Here is a 23,926-nt window from a genome sequence, read left to right as displayed (position 1 = left end):
GAGAAAGCCAGAGACTGCTGTAGCATTCCCAGTCACAGAATGCGTTTGGTGGTCTTTGGCAAATTAGCGTGTAAGTGCCCACATCACAACTGGTATTAATTGACACCTTTACTGTCAGTTTTGGCAGAGAAAGATTCAAATGGGAACTGAGACAATTAGTCTTTCAATCCTAGGGGTCCCTCCAAGTGAAAACTGAGACACACTGGTAGGGCACCGTGGGGAAGTTTGAAATGCGAGTGATGTACACAGTTTTCAGTGGTAAATAGGGTTGTCACTCTAGCATCTTGCACTAGTATTAAATTCACATACTTAAAAATATATATTTTTACCATGTAGTCTGAAGAAGCAATGAACTCCACTGTAGAATTCTGGACCTCTGGCCGTTTATGAGGCTCCCCATAGGATCGTGTCAAAGGGTTATACATAAATTCTTCAGGAACTAAACAAAAATTATGAATCCAGAGTAAAATTATTCACTGACAGGTACACAGATTTTGTGCCTAATTACAAAAAGCAGCAATTAGACCATAAACATTTAATAAGTATGTAAATAAGGAAACAATCCGTGTCGTGAAACCTAACTATCAAAGTTAAAAGAACTGGATGTCTATTTTATGAACAACAAGGTACATGTATACTCTGTGCTTCCAGTGCCCTACAATGACATCTCAACATGCACTGTATTTATGAAACTGGTCATCATCTTTGACTGTTGTTAATTATGACCCTGACTTGACTGGGTATTATGCTAGTAGGCAGTAGGGAAAATTGCTTTTAAATTATATAGCTCAGGTTGTCCAATCTGATATGGTGCTCTCAGGCTCCTGACATGTTGCATGGTAGCCTTCACTTGGGCAAAATATAGGTGCCTTTGACAAATGATTTAGATATTAAAAATCCCAGATATTCCAGGTGAAAGACATCTCGGTTGTTGATATAAATGCAAGACATTTTAAATACGTCAGGTAGATACAAGAAACCAGCTACTTACCTCTGTAATGAAACTTACCATCATTAACTCGATAGCATAAGTTGCATTTCCACCTCCTTTGGTCAATGAAGGCAACAAAAGGGTTGATATATGTCCTACATGATCTGCATCTCACAATGGTGCTTGATGTTATTACAGGTAATTGCTAAAAAGTAAAACAATGAAAAGCTGTAGCAAAAAGGTTCCCAGTAAAATTTTTAGAGGACAGGATTGTGCAATATCTTAATTTTTGAAAGCTTCATAAAACCAAAATATTCTGTTAATCTTGTCTCCCACTTTGTCCTTTTAGTTCATTTATATACAGTGCAATATTCACACCTTTACTAACATTCTTCCTTTACAATAGGAAGACATAATAAAGTATTATTTTGATTGAACCAGAATTTTATCTCACATATACCAGTGTAAATCATGTGTTACACTTGTCTACAAAATGTTGGAGAGAAGAATCTGGTCTGATAATGGCCATTAATATATTTAGTTGGATAAAAGGAATCTGACTGATCACCATGACTGCAAGGGTCAGATGCAACCATTTTTATTGTAATTCTAGATAAGCAAACAACACAGCTGAAGTTAAGTTATGCAAGAATACTTGTACATTTTGGATGACTGACGGCACTAGCAGTTGGATCTTGTGCCTGAAAGAATACCCAAGACAGCCGAATACCCAAGTGGTATAGTTTCATGGTTTATTATGTGTAAGCAATAGTACTTGATACAGAGAGAGCCATAGGTTCCCATACGAAGTTAATGAGGACAAGAGTTGCTTAATGTATGTGCACACTTTCTCAAGCAATTTGGATATGCAAATTACTCTAAAATCTTAGTTCTGAACAATGTAAAATGACCAGAGAAACAGGAGGAGCTGATTCTTGCCCTGTTTCCCCAGAATTTGATCAGTTGTGCTTGTTGAGAAGAGATTCCTGGAGGGGGTGGAATCCTTCAGATCTCTCCCCCAGTTCAAGTTCACCTTATAAATTAACAAGTCAGTAGGAAGTTACATTTTCCATTGTCTACACAGAAGACATTTTTGCAAGAGGCAAAACTTCAAATAGCTATTAAATTAAGAGGAACAATCAATGTATGCAGGCATAGAGCACAAGACATGACATTTAAAAAATACCAAGGTAAGCTGTTCCCTCTGATGAAGCTTTACATAAAAACAAACAAGCAAAAAAGACAATTTTCCCTGAACCACTCCTACCACACTAAGGTACATAAAAAGCCTTAATTGTTGTAATTTGTAGTTTCTCTAACTACTTTGTTCATCTTATTAGATGCTACATTTCATTTACAAAAACGATGAAAGATTTACAGCCATAATATTTATTTTACAGCAACTGAATCAGTTCATCCTGTTACATTTAAGATAAAATTTTGAAACAATCAAACACCTGAACAGACAAGTTGAATAGAAATTCTACGGGAAAACAGTTCCACAGCGCCTGCTATTATTTAATCCCCAATAAGGCTTAGACAAGATAAGAAAGTACCACACAGTATAAAACAAAGCACTATGAGAAGATATTCAAAATAAAAAATATTTAAATTTTACCGTTAGGTCTCTGAACGGATGCAGCAGCAAACCCAAGGGAAGTTTAGCTTTGTTTAACAAAGCCTGAGTCTGTGGAATATTTGTCAGTGTACATCGAAATGAACTGGAAGGAAATCATACCAAAATTAGCTTGCAAAGCAAACTTGAGCACATAAGTTGAATTAGCATGCAACTATATTCCCTGCAATTCAAAGAGTTGTGAAATTTTAACTATTGCTAAACCTATTTTCAAAACAAACAGAAACCATTGCCTAAAACAGCAAAAGTCTCCTCCAAAAAGAATAATATTCAAGGGTAAGTAGGGCACCAAACAAAAAGCTGAAAGTATTGCATTTCAAAAGGCAATGCACATTGCAGCTATTACGGAGTTTTAAAAAAGAACAAACAATTGTTTGGGGGGGGGGGGAGTGGAGGAAGGGGCGAGAGAAGGGGCTAGTACCCAAAGTAATTTAAACTTTGAAATGGTATTTTCATTCATGATAAATATTTTCTAATCTCAGAACTCACTAAAGGAAAATTGTACTTGCTAGTTGTTGAAAAGTTATTTTAATGGGAGAAGGAATATAGGAGGATCTTAATGTTTCCTTCCCACAAAGAACTGTTATGAGTCATCCTCTTCTCTGATGGACATGGAACGGATGTGACTCCCTAAAAACTTATTAATACCACTCAATATAGTAACCAAAAGGGAATAGCTCCAGACATACATAAGGAGTCCAGAAGAGGAGTACTGCCTCCAAAGTGCTCCAAGCATGGGACTGAATATGACCCACTCTAATTTCCCTCCTGCTCACAAAACAATACTTTTCCATTAGTCCACCAAGTTGATCCAAGTTTACATACTGGATTAAAGCTTCTTTCAGCATTACAACTAAGCTTTTTGGAGCAGAGACTTATTTTTCTTGTTTGCACGTGCCTGGCACAATGGGTCCCAACTTGGTTGAGGCCTTTATGCACTACTACAATTTAAATGTTTAATCATAATAATTATAATGTCTCTACTACTAATATACAAATGGATGGATTATTGTAGTGTGTCTGGTACGTCCTTCGAAAACTGCATGCTGGTGACTGGCAAGGCAATACTACATAAAATTTCCAAAGATTGCACTACTGTAGGTTACTATTTGCTTCAGATGCAAGCCAACATACTTAGATTGAAATATAAAGTCATTCAGGTTCTGGGTCCTGGCAACTTGAAAGACTGCCTCTCTCCTAAAGTGTTATCATCGCAGCTGAAATCAGTTGGGATCCTTTCCCTTCCAGTCTCTTGATTTGAATCCCAAGACATTCTCACCATAAGGAAGTTTGATTTGAAACTTGTTTCTTCCCCTGGTCTCCCAGAGACCAAGTCTGTCGGGCTGTTAGGGCACAATGTAAAGCATCTCTCTTTCCCTAGGCTTTTGCCCAGCTTTAAGATTATGGGGTTATATTTTAATAACAGACCTTCCAGTGTTGACACCGATCACCAGTTACCTACAGTGAGGGATTTTTTTAGTGCTAGTCATTGGCTGAACTTTGCTCCCACTGATGGCAATGGTAAAACTACCAATGACTTTACCAGGACCAGTTAGGCCAATGCTCGGTGATTTTGAAAATTCCACACTTTAAAAAAAAATAAAAACCAGAAACTGAGTATTTTTGATTTTTATAAGTTACTGCTTTTGCAATTGATCTCAATTTGTCTTTGTGACCACCACAAACGATGGTAAATAGATTTTATTGATGAGTAAAATGAGGCAAATAGAGGTTAAGTGATCTGCTCAATGTCAAAAGCAAATCAGTCGTAGAGTTGGGACGAGAATGCTACTTAGTCTTATTTTGGTAAGCCTCATGAAGATTGTGTCAATAGCTACTTTATAAAATGTTCTCTTGATTTTAGAATGCCAGGGCCTTGAAATAAGAACAGTACATTGTTCCAGTAGAAAGGAATACCATAAGTTACTCAACAGTGACTTCCCCAAACGTAAAGCAACAATATTGGTAGACTCTAAAAACGTCCCATCTAATTGCCCTAAGAATGGTAGCCATAATGCTAAGCACTGATGGCAGGAGATGTAAATTAGAAACAGCTTCAGTGTTCACACAGAAGTGAAGAGGACTTAACCTCTTTTCTCCAGAGGAAACAGACTACGCTGGTTGACCAGTGAAAGCAGAATACTGTGGTCAATTTCATCCCTTATACATTTTTTTTCATTATTCTTAACTAAATTATAAAAGGTCACAGAAAAATGCTATGTCTAATTGAAAACAGTATACCTACTCTGGGCTGCAATTTAATTTTTTAAGGTCTGAATTCAAATTAGGCACAGGAGCTAGAACTGGAGAAACAGGAAGAATATTCCTATCTTGAGTAAGGTTTACTGGTCTCAAGCTTTCTGGCTGCTGAGAATGCTGTAGACTTAATCCTCCTAAGGTGGATGATAATTGGTTCACACCAGGATACTGCTGAAAAAAAATAAGAGCATTGCAAAACAGTTATACTACATGTTTAATGAACATAATCATTACATTATTCTTTCAGATCACCATTAAGGAAGATATACCAGTAGCTAATAATTCTTTGCTGATGAGAAGAGAATTTTAATTTTAAAGGGTTACACAAGGGGACAACCGCTTCCCAGAATCTTAGCATATACTTCTTTGAATAGCATTCAGTCTACAGCATGAAGTCAACATAAAAGATAATTTTACAGGAAGTGCATAATCCTCATTTTAAAGACACTCTTATTCAACATTGTCTAAAGAAATCTAGAGGTAAATCAGCTCAGATATTACAAGAAAACTGATATTTCCCCCCCTCTTATAAAGATCTCACTTTTTTCTTTTTCCAAACCAGAAAAACAGGCTCTACATTTTATTTTCTCCCTCCAATCCGTGGTAAACCTCAGACTACATCATGCATTCCCTTGTTCCTGTAGCATTTAGAAAGATTATTTTAAATAAGTATTTGTAAAAGCTCTCTCAATTTAAAAACTCAAATTCAATTAGGTTTTTGTTTTAAAATTAAAAAATGCTTTAATTTCATTACACAACTGTCTGAAGTCAAGGAACTGTAGTATTATCACAAAGGCGGCTGTAAAACGTCTCTTAAAAACACATCTCTTAAAAAACATCGCTTTGGCTCTAATCCTAGTTTCTAGGTGAATGCCCAATTGTCTTTTATTAATAAAGTATGGAGGGGTGAAGGCTATGAACCAAGCACAAAAAGGGAAACGTTAGGTTAAACAGAGCTACATTTTCCTTTTCCTTTAGAAGAATTTTCACGTATACTAACCAATCTGCATTCCCCAAAGTGAAGAAGTACTCTCTTTTGGTTATGACTGTCATCTAGTACTGCTGTACACAGACCAATGGGAAATTGGATTGTATATCGGGAAATTACTGGTCTTCCTCCTTATTGAATGTTTAACTAATAAATCTTCAGTTTCTTTCTCCTTCAAAAATAACAATTTAATAAAAGCTTAAAATATTAAATTTAAAAAGGGTTTTCTGTTTTTGTTTTAAACTAAAAGTTAAAAAGTAATTGCATGGGCTACAGCAATTTGTTGGTCCTCTCCCCAATAATTCAAGTAGCCATCTCATTCATTATTTTGAATTCAGAGCTACTACATCAATATTCAGACTTTCTTGATATTTACAGTTCTCACATTTAAAACTGTACTCATATTTTTAAAATAGACCATTGGGAACTATGTCAAAGGCACATCAATATAAGCTTTACAAAAGGATTGAAAAGAAAAATAATTTCTCAATTAAAAATCTCACTTGTGGATATTGCTGAAACCCAGAATGGTGCCCTGGATTACTGGGCTGCATAGCAGAAGTAGGTGGTGCTGCATTCTGGTATCCAGGTTGAAGAGTTGGGTATCCGTAACCAAAGGGCTTAGGAGTCCTTGATGTCTGAGGAGTAGGAGCTGGACTACTTGTCGCAGAATTTGTTTCTTGGATAGGGAAAACAAATGTTTTTTCAAAATTGTCTATTGCATTTAAATAAAATAAGAAGCAAAATACCAGCAGCTGATCATGAGAATAATGCTTTTGTTAATTATAAAGAAACAATTCAAAAATTTCTCTGCATTGATCAAATGGATATCGTAAAACCGCAGAAAAAAAAAGTTTCATCTCACTGTCAGTACCCAGGGCAATACGTTGGGGAGCACTGTCCTATCTCTACTTCAAACCTATTTGTCTTCTAACTCTTCTCTGCATTTAATTAAATGCACCTCACCTACTAAGCAACTGGAACTTCATAATGTCATTTGATAATTGCCCTTTTTTAATAGAAAGGTAAGAGTAAATATATTGCAAAAATATAAAAAATAAGATCTCCTTCATTACAATTTTTTCTCCAAGACTGATCTTTTGATCTTTTCTCCCAAATCTCCCCTGCCCTGCTAACTGCACCAAGACCTATTGCTCTGTAGCCTCTCCTAGTCACCCATGATGCGATTTAGCTAATTCTGTCTTCAAGGGTATACATGGGATTTCTGTTGAAGTCAATGTAAGCCCTGCATGTGTATGCCAGGACAGAATTTGGCCCAACCATTTTAAAAGGCTGAATTATTTGCAGCATGCAGCTGCCAATTCAGATAGTTTGTTACAAAGTGGTAAGGAGAGGTAGACTGGACAAGAAACAGAAGCATAGCGAACTGATTATAGACTGATGTCTCAATAGCTCTCAGAGGGGAAAAAACAGCAGTTTTGAAACTGGTACATCTCAGCAACTTTAACATGTGGAATAATATACCTTAAACTATCACCTACAGCCAGGGTGAATAGAGGCTAGAAGGTCTACCTGGAGCAGAGGCATGGCAGTGCAAGTCAGCTGCAACATCCACACTAAGGGGCAAGAGTTGGCCTGTGCAAGCCTGGAAAGTTGACAAGGCCAGAGAATCTGGGGACCGTCGCAGAGAAATTTAAACCTGGCACCCTCATCCCCCCGCAAAAAGGTAAATTCTCTCAAGCAGGGGATGCCCACAGGAAAGATTCAAAGTTGACATGAGTAAGATGCTACTCAACTCTATGGTGCTATACAAATGTTTTGTAATAAACAACAAGCCAGCTTAATTGGGAATCACACATTTTAATATATAATGGATGTCTCATTGCTGATGACTGAAAGGGAGGCAGTAAAGATAAGCAGGAATCCGTGATGGGATTCCATGAAAGGGAATCTAGAGTAAGAGGAAATGGGTGATGTTTTTAAAAAAGAACAACCTGAAAAACTAGAACTGTATATTATAATTTTTCTGTTTTGTTATACCTTAACAATTCAGAATTAGCATGCAACAAAGCGCTCACCTGGATAGCCACCTCCTTCAAGAGCATCGTAACTGTTGATAACAGGAGAGGCACTGCTAGTAGTGGAGGAGCTGTCAATAGCTAAAAATAAATACAAAAATAAAACAAAGATTTGCTTTAAGCAATGGCAAGCTTCTGTGAGGACAGGGCTTCAGAGAACATTGTTTCTTAAACTTCTGGTAAGAAACTGTGCAATATTGTACTAAGAATCCAAAGTTATTGCTATTGGAAAACACAAAGATCATACCTAAAATGTAGCCAATTTGGTATTCAGAAAATATGGAAAAAGCAACAAATGGATAAGGACAAAAATGAAATTAAAATGATTTAAAAAGAGGTTTTTAGACAACCATTTCTAAATTCTTTTTAATCTAAAAGAGTTCAGGTAATTTAAAATATTTCTATTTATACTGCCTCAAAGGCAGCATTCAGCACTCCCATATCATGCAAGACGTTCAATGGTCTTCAAAGGGAGTTTTGCCTTAGTTGAAAGTGCTGGATAGAGTATTTTGAAGTAACCTTTGCATCTGAAATTTTCCAACGTCCCTCCTTTTGTATGCTGTTGTAATAAAGAGTGGCTTGTCTTATTGTTAAATAATAAGCAACATTCAGTAGAGCTTTTGCAAAAGTTCTCTGCCCTAGCTGTAACAGATGAAAATTGGTGCAGCCAAAAGGCATACCTAAAACACACTAATAAAAGAAGTCAAGTAAAGAGTACTTTAAAAAAATTTCTTGGACTACTGATGCATAATTCTTCCTAGTGCCACACTTATTCTCTATTTAACTGATTATCTGGATTGTAATACATTAAATGAAAATAAGAAAATGTTTTAAAAGCATTTGTGTTAGTGCAGTTTCATATACATTTGCCACAAGAAAGGGACAGGAGAGTAGAGAGATTTTGTGTGCCTGCTCCTTAGAAACAAAAACACAAACAGATAATTTTGGCCTCTGAAATCTCGTATCTGAACTACAACTCACAAAATACAACACAAAGAAAAAAATAGTTTATGTAAGAGTTCAGCCTAAACAAAGGCACATACAATCCTTCCTTCCTAGTGAAGCCAAAGTGGGTTTCAGGAACACATTAATGGAGAGAGCATGCTGGCTTGGCAAACTAGAATGGGGAAAGTGTTCCATGCACAGGAGCAGAGTGAAATGCATCTCGGAGACAACATTACTAGTAACCTGGAGACACCACTATTGTAAAAATTACTTCGGCATTTCAATTATAACTATTTCTATGAAATTTTTAAGTAGAGTGTAAAACAAGGCTTAAATTCAACATTAAAATCAGTTACTCTTAGGAACAAAGTTTTAACTTCCCTCTTTAAAAAAATATTTTTTTTAAAAAGTACAGTGTTAATTAAAAATAACAAACTTGTGAACTTAGTAAACATCTTCCTTTGTTATACGCACTTATGAGCTTGAAAAACATTTCTTTCCCTATCAAGTTCTCTCTTTTTTCCCCCAATCAGGTGAAAAATCCTAGGAGCTGAAGCAAACAAGATTCTTGTTGATTCAGCAGCATAGCTTCTGTAAGTTAGGTTAACCACTGCTAATTAAAAGCCAAAAGGGGAGCTTATTTCCACACCCAACAAAATATGGTAGGTATAGATGTAGGATTTTTTTAAACGAATATATGTTCTTTGCACCAGGAAGCCAGTTTTACTTAAATATATATAAAAAATACTAAGAGGACACTACTACCCAACTATAATCATTTTAAGGTAGGTCAAGTTTTGTGAATGTTCTGATGTTACAGGTTAGTTGTAGAATATATTTCTTATTTATTCAACTGTAAATTGGATTCCATAAAATTTATTTGTGGCACCTTAGAGACTAAGGAATTTATTTGGGCATAAGCTTTCGTGAGCTACAGCTCACTTCATCGGATGCATACTGTATGAATATTCATATTCATATTCATAAAGTATGCATCCGATGAAGTGAGCTGTAGCTCACGAAAGCTTATGCCCAAATAAATTCCTTAGTCTCTAAGGTGCCACAAGTACTCCTTTTCTTTTTCTGGATACAGACTAACACGACTGTTACTCTGAAACATAAAATTTATTCTATCAATCCACACGATCAATCAGATATCAAATCAATTTGCACTAGTCACTCATTAAGATTTTACTATAATGATCAGACTATATGGCAGAATAAAGCACAGGCACTTCAAAGCTTTACTTTAATGAATGCATAGCAAAAACTGATTGCTATGAAAAATGTGGCTAAAGCATGAAATATATCTATCTCAATGTGTAGCACTCTAATTAGGTAGTGCTGGCATAAAATCAATAACTATGAAGCAGAAATTAAAATATATATATATATTTTAATGGATACAATAAAGTCAAAGTACATATCTCCAAAGAATAGCGTGAGGATCTTTGAGAGATGAATGACAGCTTGGAAGCACAAACATTAACTTTTTTTTTTCTTTCCCCCCAGTGTCACACTAAAAATGTAATTAAATCTGAATTATTTTTGGTTTCTTCTACAAAAGTTCTCCAGGCTAACTCTGGGAGAAAGATACAGTATGAAAGAGGTTTATAGTTGGAGAGAAATATCTCAGGTTCTCTGTTTAACAATTCTACTAATAAGTATAACATGATGAAAATAAGAATACGACTCCTCATATCCTATGAGAAACATTTGACTCCATCGCCCTGAAGATCTTTTATGTACTGTTCTTACCCCCTGAAAAATTCATCAGAGTCCCAAGATATACTGAGAATTCTGAGGGGTCTACAGATTTCTTCCCATTGCAAGGCATATTTTGTTGATTGCACTACTCCATACTATTATTCTGACATGTTGCATTTTACTGATACCAACCTACGACTGGACTCGGATTCAGCAAGGTACTTACACATTTATTTGACAATAGGAATCCTCACATGCTTAAGTTTAGTCACTTATCTTGCTGAATCAGGATTATAACAGCATTCATTTCTTTGTATACCTTACCTATTAGTAACAGAGTTCCCTCCACATTACTGACTCTTCCAGTATCATGTATTAAGTGACTCGAACACCAGTGTACAAGATAACCATCAGTACAATATACACGAAATGTCATTGATACCATGAACTGTAATGTTGCCATCAGGTTCTGTGGTTTGTTCTGCAATCACTGCAGCTGGAATTTGAGACACTTTTGTAACCAGATTTGTATACTGGTTGCACAAGGAACTATCTATTTTGTACCTCTGACTTATCAGTTCAATACAGTGAAATCTAAGAAACAGACCTACTGTTAAAGTCCCCTACACGCAATATCTAGTCTCAGTAAAATAAAGTGACATTTTGTTGCCATTGCTTTAATGGCATTATTCTGCTTCAAGTGATAGAGCAGTAGTTCTCAAACTTTTGTACTGGTGACCTATTCCACATAGCAAGCCTGAGTGCAACCCCCCCTTATAAACTAAAAACGAACACTTTCTTATATATTTAACACCATTATAAATGCTGGATGCAAAAAGGGGTTTGGGGTGGAGGCTAACAGCTTGCGACCCCCCCATGTAATACCTTGTGACCCGAGGGGTCACGACCCACATTTTGAGAACCCCTGTGATAGAGGGGCCAATTCTGTTCCCATTGAAGTCAACAGAAGCAGTGAGCCTAGAGTTAAGTAGTGCTATTTGTGAGAATAAACTTCTAAATTTAGACAAAAAACTTACAATGAACATCTAATGACCAATGTAAAAATATTATTGGTTAAAAAACTGATCATGCTAGTAACATAATTATATCTATTTTACAACCTTTCTTCAGCACCACTTCTAAGTATGTAACAAACTAGAGAATCAGATTACATAGAGAGCAATTGTTACAAAGAACAATTTAGCAGAAAATATTCCTCAGATCTATAAAATAAGCTAGGGATAAACTTAATTTAAAATTAAGCTGGATAAAGATTTAATTTAAGATCATTCACCAACAAACCTGTATTCTGCTTTTATTCAATTTTAATTTTAAAAACACTGAAGACTAAACGGATTAACTTAATTTCATTCAGAAACAGATGCTGGCCTCTGCAAAATGCTAAAAATTAGCTTGGGGGGGGCGGTGGGGGGAATACATGGTAGATTGTAAGACCAATCTTTTTCTTTAGAAGAGGAGGGGAAAACATTGCCTTTTTGTTAAGCGAATTCTCCAGGAACACTTCTTGCTGTTCGGTTAAATGCTTACTGAACAAAAGACTTTCTATGAAAAGCATCCTCCAACTGAACTCAATGGGCAGGATACATGAGCTGGTGTAAGATACAAGGAAACAAATCAAAGGCAAGAAATTATTCTCAAAATATCCTTCTAAATCACTGCAGAAAACAAACTTCTACACAGCATTCACAGCAGAGTAAAACTTTCATGACTAGCGTGTTTTTCAGAAGAGGCAGTTGCAGGAGCAGTATGTCAAGACTATGACGACTGGTAAAAGCACAGAAATAGGCTTCCAATGTGGCTCCTGTACGTTGTTACAGAGAAGTAACCATTCTCTCCACTCCCAAAGCAGTGAATGTCCTCATGAAATAAGCCTAAATTGAGCATGGAGCCTCTTCAGCTTTTAACAGTAGGACTTCCTAGTAGTCCTCAAAACCAACAGCACACGCAGTAGTACACCATACAAGAGGTTGCATATGTCTACCAGTAGGATGAATCAATGGCTACATATCTTTCTCTCTCAAGAGGGCTCTCTGAAAGAAGATATTTAGCACTCTCCTCACCATCAAGGCTGAAGATCTACTTCTCTTTTAGGGTTCATGCAGAGCAAGAAAAATAAATAATGACCTGAAAAAATATCATGACCTGAGGAACTACCAGAAAACATGGAACTAGTTTTGAAACTAAACCATTCTGATAAAAAATAAACATGGATCCTTGCAGTGAAAAGCCTGAAACTCCCAACAATCCTACCCAAACGAACTGCCATAAGAAAAATAGTTTTCAAAATAAGTGACCTCTCTAAATTATTCACCAGGGTCTGGGGAGAGATAATCCATAAAGACAGGCAGGGTGAAGACTCTACAAGAAAAAGGGAGGACAGCTCTGGTCTCACTTTATCTGCCACCCTAAATACTTTCAGTTAAGTGCCTGTGGACAAATACTCTGTTACACATAATTAAGGCTCCATTATGAAATTGCACAAAACCGATACTCTGTTACATATTTTTTTTAAGGAAATGAAATATCACAACAAAGGTTGAGTGGAGAAGGGCAGAAGTGTGCCGAATACTGAAGCTCTAACATTTTGCAATAGACTGTGGAGATGAACTACTTGTGGGCCAACAGAAACATGGCAATCACTTTCTCAGAGATCTATATTTTTCTTTATAAAGACTGTCCTCCCAAAAGCCATGCCATACTGGCCACTGGCATATCAGAAAAGGAGAGGATGATCTTGAGCTTAAGTCACTAGACTGAGAATACCTCAGGAGTTTTACTGTTTTCCTTTCTCTGCCTCCTAAAACTGAACAGACTTCTCTTTCCTTATACTGGACAGTACTAGAGAAACACAGGACAGGTTCTGTATACAGTTATTGACTTAAAAATAATATTTACCACATGACAATATATTTTACTTTACTGCAGTATTTACAGTGTTCCCTATACTTAGAAGGAGAAATATATAAAAAAACTGATAAATTTAACTATCATAGGTGGTAAAACATCTACATGTATAACTGTAACAGAGCTAAACCAACCATCATCCAAAAGCTCTACATCCAGACACATTCCATTAGAACATTACAAGTTTGCTGAAAGTTAGAATACTGAAATTAAAACAGCCTCAAAGTGCAACCGTTACACTATAAAATACGAAGATGCATGTTACCTCAGGGGAAAAAACATTGTACTGAGCAATTTCCAATTACTACACTCCATTTTTAACTACCATATTAATATAAGAGTTGGAAATTTTCCCTCAGCTTGCTAGGTGTCTGAAGAATTGCAACTACTTTTGGGATTAAATTTTTAATTTTAATAATTCAAGGAGGTGGAAATACGAAGACAAAACTTGGGTAGGAAAAAAGCAATATACTGGTTTAAAGCTAAAGCAGACCTGCTTCCTCATCCTCCTCATCCTCTTCCTCATCATCTGAACTTGATGACAAGGGAGCTGGTGCAGAGCTAGCTTGATTATTAACATATCCACCATACTGCATGCCTGTGAAGTGGAAAGCACAAACACAAGAGTCAAACAGACAAGAAAGATGAGAAACAAAAGTCACAAATCATTGCATTAAAAGAAAGAGAAATCAGGCATTCCAGAGAACATCCTAACATGCAAATGATGAAAGTTCATTGAAGTCTAAGAGAGCTAGATAATCTCTGTAAGTAGTTTAGCACAAGCAGCTTTTTAGTGAACTAGTTTGGTTCAGCATTAGTAGTGCCTAAGGAAAACTAGTAGGAAGGAAAATATATATATTTATATATAGGACGGAATATTATAAAGAACGAAACATTTTTCCTCTGGACAAAGAAAGAATCAGTTTGCTCGGCAAACTTGCCCTTTTAAAAAAGGATTCTCCAAATTCTTTAGTATTTTGCAGTTTAGCAAGAAGAGCAATGAAATGTACCATTGCCTCACCGTATAAACGCACGTATGTTCCACCTTTCCGTGTTTTCCATCACACTCTTACCATGCATTTTAAACAAGATATGCCAGTTTAATAAGTGTTAGTACTACTGTGCCGGCTGACTTGGTCAAGACTGTCAAAAATGAGGGCCTAAAGCTAGGCTCGTAAGTCCATATTTAGGCACCTACATACATGGCCTGATTTTCAAAAGCACTGAGCACCCAAGAACATCACCACAGAACATTCTACAAACTGTAACCAACAGTTTTTAATACAATAGGCACCGTACACAAATACAAACAATACACAAGACACTAGATACATATAGTGTGCAAAGATGTGCTGTATAGCAATGTTAAGTACTGATCAGTTGACACTTAGTGTGTGCAGAACTACTGACTTGACTTTAACTACACAAGTACTCAAACTTTTGAACATCTGTTGATTTTATAGATGCAACTTACCATAGTTTTCCTCTTGGCAGCCCATAAGACTACTATGCTTTAAAAAAAATTAACTCAGACACTTCCAAAGTTTTGAAGAGTTCTGTGGTTTGCTAACAGAAGTGCCAAATTTAAACTGGACTAGTATACCACATATTAAACATGAAAACATATTTAACATTCTATTACAATAAAATTGTTGCAGATAAATCATATATACGCTGGCATTCATGTATACATACAATGATGTGTATACGTAATGACATTCAATTACTAACTCAAACTGTTTTAACTGTTGTACAGTGAGCCATATTAACATGTATTTTATTAAAATACACAAGCTAGCCATCACATCATTCTGCTTTAAAAAGATTCTCAGATGAACAAATCAGGAGTATTTAAATTAAACTGATTACAACCCAGCAGGGTCAGTTTGAAGAGCAGCTACCGAGCCAATGGAAGAGGTAATAAGAAATCAAAGAGAATACCAGAACACTGTCTGGCCAAGGCAGAAGAAAGACAGGAGTCTGTGGATATGGTTTAATTAGGCGGCAACTTTATTCACTTAATATATTTTCAAGTACCTGGCAAAAAGTAGCACAATGCAGGCATTTCCCTAACCATTTCCACCTAATGCCCAACCTGGTTTCAGCCATCCTGTTGCTGGACCCCCACCATTCTCCCGTCATATGAGATAAAAGGGGCTATAAAAGGAGGGAGGTCCTTTCTCTGCTGTATCAGCCTTAAACAGAAAAAGAGAGGGTGCTAAGCCTCCCACTGTAGCAGACTTAGGAGCCCCAAATACCCCTTTACTCAGCTTTCTTAAGTGATGCTTCCCTTCAAATCGTTTTCCAATCCATTTCATCCAAGAACCATATCCTTTACATAACGAATACATTTATGCCTGGCTACCTCCTCCCACCGTCCCTGACAGGTTCCTAGATATTGACTGATTCCTCCCTTAATGTTAGAGAAATAGGTGTACTCAATTTTCCCTGAATAATTCAGGTGTCACTAAGATATGTCCCAAATTATCAAACTCCCTTGATTACAAATGAATTTATCCACCTCCTTTTCCACATACCTCCCCATTATATTGACACAAGGAGGATTCATGGCTCCCTTCTATATCCTACATTGCAACATGTCAGACCAAATAATTGTCACCCCAGGAAACAACTCCTGGATCTGCACCACATCCCTCTTAACTCTGAGCATCAATTGAACCCTCTTATGCCTTCACAATAGTTTTCAACGAAGAAAATAATAACTGCAACCAGTTTCTGTTCCTAGGCTGCCAAAGAGTGTACAAGGGGCATCAACTGTTCCCATAGCATGCTCTGCCATCCACATTAGCTCAGGACTGCCACCCTACCTAGACACAGATGTGAACTGCCAGATGAGCTGAAAACCCACTTGTGCACCCAGTATACAATATTGTACCTACAGATCCACACCACTGCTTGCTTGGTCCATTTGCATGATTCTGAAATTGGAAACAGTAAAATTAGTTCAGATTCTCTACCTGGGGTCTCACATATGTCCCACATGCATTTGAATGTCATTGCTCAATTGCCAGAATAGCCCTCGCCCTAGCTATTGAAGTCTGGAATGAGTGGGGGCCAAATTATGCACCAGTAATGTCAACTCTAAAAGCCCTTTTCTGAAAACTGTAACAAGCTGGTATGTTGCGAGGGGCCTTCCATCACCAAGAATAAAGAGGGGGTCCTCTCCAATCAGTCATATCTCAGTTTAAAGTCCTTAATGCACCTAGTGGGCATATTCTGGCTTCACTCCCCTCCTGTAGTATGATGGACTCACCTCATCCCCTAAACAGTTTTCAATATCCTCAGGGTCAAGACAATTAATTGTACCTCCCACCTGTAAATTCCTCCACTCTAAAACCCATTTCAAAGCATCCTTCAATAACCCAAGCACTAGCTCACTCATCTAAAAGCTCCAAAAAAACTACCAGGAATGCAGTCTTGAACAAGGCTGACTATTGTCTGCTTCTGCATATTTGGGTGAGAACCTGAACCAAATTCCCAAGTGTCTGAACAGCAATCTTCTCTGAGACCCATGTCTTGAGGCTATGCTACTAAAAACCTCTTTATGCCCAATATACGATGTTGGCATTTTGTGTGGAAAGCCTCCAGCTTTGCCCAGTCTCAGCGGCATAGTGTCCTGTTTCGCAACCGTCCTACAGTATGGAAAGGATACAGCTCGAATAGATCTTGAACTGGGTTGTCATGCTGAGATTATGTTGATTCCATATTCATTGTAAACGCCCCTTGGCAGACACTGTGATGCCCATCTGATGGAGAACCTGTTTGAGAGCTGGAATGAACTGGTGAGTACAGACCCCAAATAGCAAAAGCTGGGGACTGCTTCGACAGCTGGGAGTCATGGGCGGACCTGGTCCTAGATTTTGCAGCTTTGTCTTTGACCACAGAACATGGAGGCCAACCTTAGCTGACTCCTCCTCCATTTGCTGGAGTGCCTCACGAAACCTGCTGGGGCTCTGTACTAGAAGAACAGGCGTAAGAACAACGTCATCGGCGTAGTCAAGGTCTGAGAGTGAGAGACCACCGATCTTAATGCCTATGGACCTGATAGAATACTGTATTATGAAATCCATTGCCCGACAAAAGAGTGCAGGGGCCAAGACACAGCCCTGTCTGACACCAGATACTGATTTAAAAGGTGCCGACATCCGATTCCCTAAACGTACACGGGCAGTGGTTCCATTATGCAGCTCACTAATCAAGTCCAGCAGAGTGTTTGGGACACCTACGTCCTTTAAGGCCTTCCATAGCACAACTTGGTCAACTGACTCAGACAAAGCTTTAAGATCGACATATGCTACATGCAAGGGCTTCTTGAACTCATGGTGTATCTCCAACAACAAGCAGAGGGCCAAAATGGCTTCTAATTGGACCTGTTCCTTGTAAAGCCTGAGTGTTGGGGGCAATGCTTCTAATGTAGCAGGAGCTCCAAATGGGCCAGCAGAACATACACAAGCACCTTCCCTGGCATGGACAACAAGGTGATTGGGCTGTAGCTCTTACTTTATAAGATCAAGGGACCGTGCAGTGAATGTGAGATCACAATACCATCCTTCCAGGCAGTTGGCAAGGTTCCAGTTCTCCACATCAAACGAAAGATGGCCAGAAGCGATTCCGCTACAGAGTCAATAGCACATTTTAGCAGCTCTCGGGAATGGCTGAGCATCCGTTTTCAGTTAGCAGATGGCACACTTCATCCAATGATGGTGATCTGTACAAGTATCTGGGTCTGAAACCACAGTGGCTGTCAAAACGTCCAGCTCTGAACAAGCTGCAGCTGGAGGGCGATTCAGGGCCCTGTGATAATGTTCCACCCAGCGTGAAAGGATGTTGTCATCTAATTTACATGAATGGCCTTGGCGGTCATTCAAGATCCCTTTCATAGTAACTACCTCTTGACCGCCAAGGTTGCAGATCATGCAGAATGCCAGCTTTAAGTCTCCCCTGGCTAAACCAAATTCATCATCATCTACCACTTGGTTAGAATATGCCTCAAGCTCACAGAATGCCAGGGTGTTAAACTTTCACTTCAGCTGAGTATGAGTGTGCTTATCGCCACACTGACTGGATGTGGCCTTCAATTTAACTGTCTGGAAGGCCTCCTTTGATAGCCATGGTCAGTGTGCTAGACGCCTAATAGCCAATTGTCTGCTCGGCAGATTGGTGGAGGATGGAGGTAAACGAAGAGCAGGCAACCTCGACATCAACCAGCAGGTCAGCTAGAGCCAAGAATCTATTTCTGATGTCGATACATAACCTGTTGGCTAAACCCGGCACACAGAGAAGCGCATCAATGTCAAACGTTTTCCTCATCACAGAGGGCGTACTCACTCGTCAGAGCGTCAATGTCATGCAGGCAACCACTAGGTGGTGATCTGTTTTTGTGGCACATTCTGCAGCACAATATACTCTACAGGAGGCGAAGAGATGCCTGTCACGTGCGATATGTGGTCCAACTCCTTCTGAGTGATGCCATCGTGAGAGATCCATGACATCTGATGTATGCATTGCCACTTGAACCATGACCCAAGAATGGAAAGATTCTGAGAGGCGCAGAAGGTGAGCAAGCGGCAAGAGTGTACCTGAACTGTAATGGCCAATGACCTGATCAAGCCCAATTTGCCGGGAGCCAGTAACTGCATTTAGGTGGCCCACAATCATGAAATTGTCATGTGGAGGGACTGTGCATACTAAAGATTCCAACTGATCGTAGAAATGATCTTTGAATCAACAGATTTCTCTGTCAGCAAATAGACCACTATGACAGCGAGGTGACTGTGCTGATGTTTAAGACGTGCAATAAGTAGTAGAGAAGACCCGGGCATCCAGGTTATCAAGAAGGACTTGGTTTTGCCTCGCAGTAGTAATGCTACCCCTTGTAAGTGGTTGGGGCCACTGGAATACAGAACTAATGAATCTTCCACCTTGTGGCATTCGTGATTTATCAGCCTTGATTCCGTCAGGCCTGCGATTGATATGCCAAGACCGTCCACACGAGACAGCGACCTGATGACCACACCTGTGAAGAGTTGCAACACTCCAGGTTGCAATTTTGATGGGTTGGTGGAGAACCCAGCTGCGACTGAATACATTGTCATGGTACACTGCTGACGTGCCTGCCGACATCAGAGAACAAGCATCCTCAGGTGGTCTTTGGTATGAGCCCATCACATCTGCACTGAGAGAAGACAGCACCGGTAAGTCATCTACAGCTGAGAGTAAAGCAGGGGCTTTAACCCTGGTGCTGAGTGCTAAGTTATTCATGTTGCAAGAGAGAATGATCTATAACTGTGTCTCTATAATCAGTTTCTCCCTCCGAAAAGACACTCCATGAAAAGGATTCAGAAACTGTTCTCAAGTCCCCAAAACCTCCTTCACCTCTTCATTAACCTTATAAAATGGTTGGGCTTTGATACTCCCAATGGCAGCTGACAGTCTGGTGCAAAATGCCCAAGACTGCAAACTCCAGCACTGTATGCTTCCTTGCCACTATAGCCTTGATAATCAATCCCAGAAGTTCCCACAATGTATCCTATGGGACTCTAGATACCCCAGTCTGTGTCTCTATCCCACTCCCTAAATAGGTCAGCTTAGCAGAGGGCCCTTGTTTTTTCATCAGCTAGAGGTATCCCCAACATAACATGGACTTACCATGTATAGCTGTAGTGAGCACATTCTTGAGAAGCTGAGTTGTCAGATGCCATAACATATTAGAGGGGTTTAGAAACAAAGCAAGGCTGAGGGTATCTCAGTTTTTCCAATACGCTATGCAATAACATTCCCACAGGGACGATCACACTCTGCTGAAGATCCTATATGTAACAACTGGCTAGTGCGACACAGGCAGAACCAACAGAAATGAAACTGATGAACTCTTCAACTTCTCTCTGCTGCTAGAACGTGGGGAAAAAAACGTGTTCAGATATTCTTATCCCCTGGTTCTATGGAGTGCACTTATTAAAGAGGAGGGAAAAGAAAAATTCTCTTCCCAGTACCAGATTGTATTTGCGCTTCTCTTAAAGATTTTACTTATGGCTCAGCAGGAGCTGCAAAGTGCAACTGAATAGGAATACATCAGTCTCCTTTTACAATGCTTCAGGAGTGCTGAGCAAGAACATGAGCTGCATAGGCATGATTAAGACGGGGAGAGAAACAGATTAAGATCAGTACGACAAGAGGTGAGGAAGACCTAAGATAAAAACCACAGGAGTGGGGTCAGATATGAAGAGGAGAAGGAGTGGAACACAAAAGGAGAGAGAAACCAAAAGCAGCTAGAAAGAAGGTTGGTATGGTGTTCCTCTCGCAGTGAGTCAGAGTTTAGGATGGGGCTTGATACCAAACTACGTGTCCCAGAGGGAGCTGGGAGTTCTGCAGGGGCAGTACATATAAACTGTGAGGAAATATATGCTCACAATCACTCTTTAATAATCCAAATGCAATCTCTAATCTGAAGAAATCTTGGAACCATTAGCAATTATCTTCAAGGACTGATGGACTTTGAATGAGGTCCCAGAGACTGGAGAAGGACAAATATAGCACCTAACTTTAAAAGGGGGAACGAAGAGGACCTGGGAAATTATAGACCAGTCAGCCTAACTTCAATACCTGGAAAGGAGATACTGAAACAAATTATTAAACAATCAATTTGTAAGCAACTAAAGCAGTGGTTTTCAATTTGTGGCCCATGTTGGGGGTCCACACCTCCATTTGAAATTTTTTAGGGGTCTGCAAATGAAAAAAAGATTGAAAACCACTAACCTAATTTAAGGAATAGCCAGGATGGATTTGTCAAGAACAAATCGTACTAAACAAACTTAATTTCCCTCTTTAAGAGGGTTATGGCCAAGTGAATGAGGGTAAGCAGAAGACATGAAATATCTTGATTTTATTCTATAGTCCTACATGGAATTCTCTTAAGCAAACTACGGAAATGCAGTCTAGATGAATTTACTGCAAGGTAGGTGAACAACTGGTTAAAAGACCATATTCCAAAAGCAGTCATCAGTGGTTAGCTGTCAAACTGGAAGGGTGCATCTAGAGGAGTTCCAAACGGGTCAGTCCTGGATCCAGTAGTATTCAATATTTTCCTAAATGACTTTGATCATGGAGTGGAGAGTATGCTTATAAAATCTAAAGATGACAGACTGTGAGGACATTTTGGAGAACAGGATTAGATTAGAAAAGGATTACGATTACCTTGACAAACTGGAGAATTGGTCTGTAATCAACAAGAAGAAATTCATTGAAGACAAGTGCAAAGCACTCCACCTAGGAATGAAAAATCAAATGCACAACTACAAAATGGGGAATAATTGGCTACGAGGTAGTACTGCTAAAAAAGATCTTGGGGTCACAGTGGATCATAAAGTGAATGAAAGTAAAAAATGTGATGCAGTTGTAAAAAAAGGCTAATTTTCTGGGCAGTATTAACAGGACTGTTGCATGTAAGGACATGGAAGGTAGTTGTCCAGCTGAGGCCTCACCAGTGTTGAGTAGAGCAGGGAGTATTGTGTCTAATTCTGGGCACCATAGTTTAGGAAAGCTGTAGACAAATGGGAGAGAGTCCAAAGGAGAGCAACAAAAATGCTAAAAGGTTAGAAAACTTGACCTATGAGGAAAGGTTAAAACAACGGTGCACATTTAGTCTTAAGAGACGACTGAGGGCAGACCTGATAACTGTCTTCAAATATGTTAAGGAAGAGGATGGTGATCAATTGTTCTCCTTGTCCATTGAAGGTAGGACAAGAAGTGATGGGCTTAATCTGCAGGAAGAGAGACTTAGGTTAGATATTAGGAAAAACTTTCTAACTACTGTATAAGGTAGTCAAGCTCTGGAAGAGAGGTTGTGGAATCCCCATCAACAGAAATTTTTACAAACAAGTTGGACAACAACCTGTCAGGGAGGGTCTAGCTTTACTTGATCCTGACTGAGTGCAGGGGGCTGCCTGAGTGCAGGGGGCTTCATGACTTAGAGATCCTTTTCAGCCTCAAATTTCTATGATTTTATGAAAGCTGACTGAAGAGAGCCATATTAAACCTTCCTCAACTAAGTATTATAAAAAAAAGAAAAAGGAGGGATTCCAGCATGTATCACACACCAAAATGGAAAGGGGATGAAAGAGAAAGAAACTGAAAGGTTGGGGTAAGAAATAACAAAATCCAAGGATGGGAAAGTGAGAAAAAAAAACAGGAGCAGAAGGAAGGTAATTCTACTGGGATATTTTATTTGGCATTTTTGAGCAAAAGAAATTCCAAAATAAAGCTTCTCCTTACAATTTTTCAATTATAGCCAACCCACTCAAATCTTTGTTCCATACCAGTCATACTCAGGTCTGATTGGTTCAAGAGACAAACTAGTGATCAACATTACCAAAAAAAGAGTCACTGTAGTATAAATTTATTGTTTCATTTACTATAGTACTATTCATATTTAAACAGTATGATGGGAAATAATTTAGTCAATATATTATTCTCACAGTAAATAAGTTAATAACTTGAGCAAGTTGCTAACTTAATTAGTTCATAACATGGTAAAAGCATCCTAACTGCTTATTAATTAAGATCACACTGTTTTAATATCACGTGCTGCAAAGAGCAGCAGAAGACACTTTAAAGAGCCACTTGTGGCTTCAGAGCTGCAGTCTGAGCATCACTGTTCCATACAATACATTTACAGACAAATGAGGCTGAAGTTGAGAGAAAGAGCAAGGATGAAATGTGAAAATATTTCATTTACAAAACAGGAAACTAGTTATACGATATTGCAGGGTTTTGTTTTTGTTGCTAAAACAAGACTATTCTAGCACAATATGAAAGATTTCCAAAATGTAAATTGCACAATTACTGGTTTTGGATTTCATAATAGTGGTAGTGTCAAGAATAAAACGAGAATTGAGTGAAAAGAAATTAGATTATAAAGTAGGGTTTTTTTTTTTGTTTTTTTTTTTAAAACAAGTCTTCCTTTTCATTACCCTCAAATTTCCAATACAACCATCACCACAGTATCGAGGCACTGACTGAAATACCAAGATTAATCTTGCATTTGTTCAAAATGGACCCTGCTGTTCAATATTCTTTGATTTAGCTGCTTTTAAACAGTTTTTTTTATTCATCGGCTTCTGTTATTAGAGAATTTATGCAGGCCACAAATTATTTAAATTTACCCACTATATGAGAGGACAAAAATCAGCTCACTTAATCTAGGTGTTACAGCCAGTGTCAAGACAAATATACATTTAGAGCATTAAAACTTCAGTTAACTTCCAAAAAGCTACACTGAGACTCTGTAGACTCTACTTTTAAAAGAAAAAATGAGTTTACAGAAGTTTCCCTGACCATCTTCACAACATTGCTATTTTTAAGCTCTGTTCACATTGGATCAACATTAACCCAGCTTCCAAATATACAACAGTGTAAAATTCAGTTATTTTAACAGGCTTTCACAGTTGCAGCCCTGATTCAGCAAAGCACTTAAGTTC

At 38.4% G+C, this 23,926-nt stretch overlaps 1 protein-coding gene across 4 annotated transcripts in view; it reads right to left on the bottom strand.

The window, feature by feature from the left end:
* SEC24B (SEC24 homolog B, COPII component) overlaps positions 1 to 23,926 on the bottom strand; it is an 83,178-nt gene that overhangs the window by 42,536 nt on the left and 16,716 nt on the right. The window contains exons 4-10 of one of the 4 annotated variants that reach the window (XM_048846792.2): positions 13,924 to 14,028; positions 7,854 to 7,934; positions 6,318 to 6,493; positions 4,813 to 4,997; positions 2,550 to 2,652; positions 1,010 to 1,136; positions 330 to 439 (exon numbers count right to left, since the gene is read on the bottom strand). In XM_048846792.2, the coding sequence (XP_048702749.1) occupies positions 330 to 439; positions 1,010 to 1,136; positions 2,550 to 2,652; positions 4,813 to 4,997; positions 6,318 to 6,493; positions 7,854 to 7,934; positions 13,924 to 14,028 (887 nt within the window). The remainder of the gene's footprint in view (positions 1 to 329; positions 440 to 1,009; positions 1,137 to 2,549; positions 2,653 to 4,812; positions 4,998 to 6,317; positions 6,494 to 7,853; positions 7,935 to 13,923; positions 14,029 to 23,926) is intronic. The other 3 variants (XM_048846793.2, XM_048846795.2, XM_048846794.2) reach the window with 3 other exon arrangements.

Source organism: Caretta caretta, chromosome 4, assembly GCF_965140235.1.
Source record: "Caretta caretta isolate rCarCar2 chromosome 4, rCarCar1.hap1, whole genome shotgun sequence".
Classification (NCBI taxonomy): domain Eukaryota; kingdom Metazoa; phylum Chordata; order Testudines; family Cheloniidae; genus Caretta; species Caretta caretta.
Note: the sequence above shows the minus strand (reverse complement) of the source record. Positions and strands in the feature narration are given on the sequence as shown.